General features: G+C 47.1%; 1 protein-coding gene across 1 annotated transcript in view; it reads left to right on the forward strand.

Annotated features, from left to right (window-relative positions):
• The window catches only part of PFDN1 (prefoldin subunit 1), a 59355-nt gene extending 53630 nt beyond the window's left edge, over window positions 1-5725 (forward strand). Inside the window, exon 4 of the mRNA XM_045025997.1 lies at window positions 5434-5725. Within this exon, the coding sequence (XP_044881932.1) occupies window positions 5434-5517 (84 nt within the window). The 3' untranslated portion in view covers window positions 5518-5725. The remainder of the gene's footprint in view (window positions 1-5433) is intronic.
• Window positions 5726-6000: the final 275 nt, after the last annotated feature.

Below are 6000 nucleotides of genomic sequence, written 5' to 3' on the forward strand. Positions count from 1 at the left end.
GGGTATTTTCCCTTTGCTGCTGTGCTAGGTAATATGACTGAGCCATGTTGTGCAGCCATATCTGAGACAGAACACAGCAGCTGTATTTCCAGTACTGAGAACTTGGTTACCAAGTGTAGGCCCTCGTCCTACAATTGGTATCACATAAGTGCCCTACTGCGCTTCCCCAGATTGCTCTGAAGTCAGTGAGGCTCCGTGGGAGCATGCTGGTGTGCCAGCGTGCTGTCAGTGCCAGGATTGGCGCCAGGGAGCTGTGTTGAGGTTAAAAACACTATGGAACTAAAGTAAATGCTCAGTTGGGGAAGAGACTTTGGCAAAGAGTCTGTCTGATTTTCTTATGAATACAAATGCATAAATAGACTGTGTGTGTGTGCACGTGGGGTGGAATACAGCTGGAACTCCCCATATTAGAGGTTTTCGTTAACTTTGCTGGCCTTTTAAAGATCGGCGAAGAAAAACATTTACAATGGAATACGGTATGTCACTTTAACTGGTGGCAGCAGGTAGCAGGAAACTCAAGTGCAGAACCGGACTATGAATTTTAAACCCTTGCAACCACATTCTGGTACAACCTACAGAAAAATCAGTTGGTGCTCAGTTAACAAGGGCAATGAAAAGCACATCAGCATGCAAATAAAATATGACTGGAGCACGTAATAATGGGTGTGTTGTCGCAAGAGGTCGGTAGAGTTTCTGATAACGCTAACAGTTAATGATTCACTTATTGCTACCAATTAGGTCCAATCAGATGTGGCCATGTCAGCAGAGTAGGCCTTAAACATGACTTAAAACTGTATTCAAAACTCATCAGGTGGATTTTTAAAACTGATCTGACCAGTCAAACTGTTTTTCAGATCAGCTTGTGTAACACTCTGCTGCTGACCCCAGCGAAGACAAGACCAGAGAGTCACATCGAGTTCCCGTTTAGGCCCCAGTAATTAGGGGATGAGGAGGGGTTTACACAGAAGTTCCTGACACTGCTCCTGGATTACCTAAACAGAAACCAGCCTGCAGTTCTGAGGGGAAAGGACACCTCGATTTCCCTTTGCAATGAAAATGTAGCAATAGTCTATTTCACACCCATCCCTAGAGCTTGGCCCTTGGTCAGAATGTAATGAGCCAGCTGTAGCCCTGGCTCTTCGGGCTGCTCACCAGTGGTGGTATCTGTGAGGTTACCTTCTCTGGGTTGAGCTTTTAGTGCTTCACTTCTTCCTCTGCTGGTGATAGCACATTGTAGAGCTGTTTCGGGACATATTTGGCTCCCTCTTTTCCCCAGCCTTGTCCCTCTCCCTTTACCTGCAGCAGAGGCCTTCACCTGGCCTGGATCCTTCTTTGCTGAGTCCTAGGCTGCCTCTGCTGCTCCACTGCTGGCATTGCCAACTTGAAGGCCTCTTGGAGCCCATTGGGTGCCCAGTGTCGCCCTCTCTGTGAGAGCACAGACCTCGTGCAGAAGACTGACCCGTGCTAGGACATCCTTGTGTTGGGGAGAAACAAAGGCACTTTGGGACTGAGTAGGGATGGGTGGCAGACCCTCTAAGCTGGATCCTGTGACCCACCTAATGGGGTGGGAACACAGCTAAAGGGCGTTCAGCCCTCCCAAAGCAGCTCTTGCCTGAATCCTGAGCTCCCAGGACCTTAGAGTTGATCTGATCTGAGCAAGGGGTGGCTGTTTGGCATTCAGCTCCACCTCCAGTGCTCTGCCATACGCCAGCAGGAGACCACACTCCGCCAGTGGAGAAGAGGCCCTGAGTGGAGAGTTTAGAGGGTTATTTGAAGAAATGTGTCTTACCATCAACACCCAGAGTATGAATGCTTCAGTGATGGGTCAGGCAGGATTAGTGTGCCTAGTACTTTTACTCATCGGAAGCAAGGCCTAAAGGTTTTTTAGCTAGGTTTCCTCCCAATGGAAGTTTGGAATCCCATTGAGTGTATAAAGACAGACTGATGGTGGTAACGATCAGTTATGTGTCATCGTAATTAAATCAGTTCTTTCATGACAGCAATAGATATGATACAACCCCTCTGTTTCCTCGCTTTGCATCTGTCGAGGGCAGGTTTTTAAAACGAAATTTTGTCATACGAAATTTGCCTTGAGGACAAACAGTCGGGGATTTCATAAGCTACCAGCTAACAAAACATTTGATTAGCAAGTAACTTCCTAGGGGTGGATAGTGTTAGAGTTAAAGCCAGCCACATCCACCTCTGTTTGGCAGCGTGACTACAGGAGATGCCAGAGTTCTAATCACAGCTCTGACTCACACTGCTTCTGTGACCATGGGCTGATCACGTAACCCTTCTGCTTCAGTTTCCACATTCATACAAATACCTCCAAGGGTTATGAGAATGGCGTGCTGTGCTCTACAGACCTCAGTGCTACACAAGTGTGAAGTATTAGTATAGCTATTTATTGGGTTCCCTCATTAAACTGAAAAGCTGCTGCTGTGGGCAGAGAGAAAGCCAGACACTTCTGATGTCATTGCTGGGATTGACTTGGGAGAGAGGACTGGGCACTTGTTCTCCATCCAGATCGTCTGACTACTGCCAACTGTCCTGAGTAGTTTGCAGACTTGTAACTGTACTGAACAGTTTAGTTAAACCCAAACTCCAGCTGTAGTTAGTGGTAGGCGTTTCAGTCGAACATGCCTTAGATGGAGTCTGGCTGGAAGAGTGCAGACACAAGGTGGTGTTGGCAGGATTGTATCACAGTACCACTTTCCCGGCTGCACTAGAGCTCCCAGTCCCGCCGTGTCTTGGCAAAGCCTGACAGGAGACTGTCTGGTCTGGAGCTTTAACCTGGAATTTCCTGCCTTTTGTCGGCTTGTCCCAGCCTTTGTGTGTGTGAGCCCTCTGTGTTTCCTTTGGGGGGAGTTCACTTCGAAACCTGTTCCAGAAAGCACTTAGGGTATGTCTCCATTGCAGTGTAAGCCCAGGGTGAGTGGAACTTGAGTCAGCTGACCTGTGTTAGGGAACCCTGGACTTGAGTCTCCTATATTGTATTTTAACCCTGTGCTAAGACTTTTCTAATCTGTGCTTGAACCTATGGCTGTGGTGTCCACACTGCACTGTGCAGAGCCGTGTCAGAATAACCTTATCCCAGAGTCCCTAGTGGCGTACTCCCCCCCGCCCCCCGAATATGACTTCTCTAGCCCTAGGACTGTGGTGCACTGTGGGATAACTTTACTGCCTGCCTGCACGTTAGCAGGAAGCCGCTCGCTTTGCAAAAGGTTTGATGGGTTTGCTTTCCGTTGCAAACCCAGGAGGCTCTCTGCTAGTGGGCTTGCAGATTGGTGATCAGAAGAGACTGGGTTAATACTGACATGAGCTGCTGCTGTTTGCAATAGGGGAGTGGTTTTCATTTTCAAGAGAGTGGATTTCAGATTGATGGGCTAGAGAGGACTGAGGAAGTTGTCTCATGGAACTGTGGGATACTGTTGGCTGACTACTAGGACCTTAGACGCTGTCCTGCTTGACTTCTCCGCAGAGCAATGGGGCTTGGACCTAAGGTCACAGCTTAACTTGAGCTCAGACTCTCCAGCCCTGGAACCCTGGGGTAGTGCAGTTGCAGTGTAGACACAAGGGGGGCTAGGCATGAGCCCCAGCTCAAGCACAGGTTTACATTGCAGCGTAGGCATACACTCCATTGACCTGCTGCTTAGTGGGGTTTGGTTTTCCTTTTAGCCAGGAGCCCCAAACTTTGCAACGCTGTGGGTTGTCCCTTGGGCTTGATTCTATGAGGTGCTGAGCTCCAACTCCCATTGGCTGAAGTGGGATTTGGCATCTTACAGAACTGGGCCCTTCACTTGTATTTAGTGGAGCTGACCCTGCAAGCCCTTACTCAGGTGGCTGCATTGGGCTCCTTGCCTGAGTAAAGACTCCTGAGGTGAGGCCTGGCTGTTAGAATTTACATGTAATAATAAATGCAAATGCATACAGCACCGAAGTGCTGGTATTGAGGTTTTCCTTGGAAACCGACTAGACTTGGCGCTCCCCAGGCCATTATGGAGGAACCTCTGGCTTGTCAGTCAGCTCTGTCTGTGGGCTGCCCCTGCAATATAGATGTTCTTAATGTAGTCCTGAGGGGCCATAATCAGGATCAGGGCCCTGGTGTGCTAGGTTCTGTACAGACACAAAGGTAGGTGCAGCCTCTGCCCTGCAGAGCTTACAATCTGTTTCGGAGGCAATATAGTGAACTGAAGGTGCTCACAGACCACTTTTTTTTTGCCTGTCATCTAGGGTGGACCCCTAATTCTGAATGGGTAGAGCATGGAAGGCAGCTCTGAACAGAGACCAAGACAGCTATTGACGCCTGTCACTGTTGGGTTTTAAAACAGAATTTACAATTACCAAAGTGTTATAATACTGACCAGTGTCCTCAGAGATCATAGTTCATTCCTCTGGAAGTCAAGGTCCTTGGGAGCCTCCCTGAAGTGTCCTTGTACCGGTTAATGAAGAGAATTTGGATCTGGAGTTCTGCCTCTAGTACTTAGATCTTGGTCCACTCTGACAAGAATGCTTTCTGTGGCTCTGGAGTCTGCTGGAGATGTGCCAGTGGTGTCTTCTGGTTGGAAACTCAGAGAGAATAGTCAAAAGAAGTGATTCCAGTCCTCTAGGGTTACCCAGACGAGGAGGAAAAAATGCTACTGGCTGAATTCCTATTTCTGGGATACATTTCCCTGCCAAGTTTAGCCTAATTCAAGATGATTTTTTAAAAAAGTCTCTTTTCTGATTGCTAGGGAGTTTTAGAACATGCATCTCAAAGAAAGGGGATAAAAGGTGATCCAATTTGTGAAAATTTGACGGGGCCAGAAGAGGATTTTATAGATGTTCCAGTATTACCTGAGTGTGAATAGATTATTTTATGGGCCTTGTGGGTTTTTGTCAGTTGATTCTTTAGATGTGAGTACATAAATACAGAGGTACTTCATAACGTAATACAGAGGTACTTCTTCTTTTCCTTGTTATTTTCCTTTGTTTCATGCTCAGGATGTTAAGTTTATGTATCTGTTTAACTTTATTGCAGTTAGCTTGTCAATCTCTTCTCAATGCTTTGTTACGGATGTAATGACAATTGTGACTATGATGTCTGTAAAGGAATGAAATATACATTTTCCATGTAAATACGACAGTGCCAAAAATATATCTAATAAAGATTAAAACTATTCAAAAATAACCCTCAACAGCCCCAGTGTATGAACCAGTGTATGCTGGGACCTTTATTCACTAAAAATCACTCGTGATTTGCATGGAGCCCAAATGACTCCCACCCCCACACGCGTTGTCTATGGTGATATGAAAGTTGATTCCATTCTGTAGGGTTCACTCCTAGCACTATAACTTACTATAGGAAAGCACAGATTCAGCTACTGCTCTGAAACAGAGCATCGGGTGGGGGTGATATGACTGTTGAGTCTGTTCTGGTTTTGTACCTTGCAGCAGAGGAAGTCGTACCTGGAGCGAAGTGTAAAGGACGCTGAAGATAACATCCGAGAAATGTTGATGGCCCGAAGAGCACAGTAGGGGCGTGGCTCCCATATGCCTCAGCCGAGTCGCTCCATTTCACTGGTGCCCACACCGACTAGCTAGAACCAGGATGTTTTCTAGACGTGATGACCTTCCGCTCTGTTTGCTGCCACCTGCTGGTGGGAGGAGTTGTGTTTGAATGTGTTGGATGTTGTGTCTCACCCTTTCTGTATTTGGATGTTGTAATAAACTCTTCTTGAAAAGACTGCTGTGTTAACCAGCTCCTGTGTCTAGCAGACTAGCTTGGATTTTATACTAGTGGCTTTTCAGTGGAGGAAACCCTATGCTGCTTCAGATATTGTACTTTTGCTCAGAGTGGGCCAGATTTGAATAGTCCAGAACCCTATCAGGCCCAGATTTCCCAAAGCACCCAGCAGTTCCTGTTACAATACTTCGGGCTGGATGTTCGAGAGTTCAGCACCACCAGTGTGCACCCAGCATGCTGAGCTCACTGGAAAATCTGGCCATAGACCTGATTTA

This window comes from Mauremys mutica, chromosome 8, assembly GCF_020497125.1.
Source record: "Mauremys mutica isolate MM-2020 ecotype Southern chromosome 8, ASM2049712v1, whole genome shotgun sequence".
NCBI classification, from domain to species: domain Eukaryota; kingdom Metazoa; phylum Chordata; order Testudines; family Geoemydidae; genus Mauremys; species Mauremys mutica.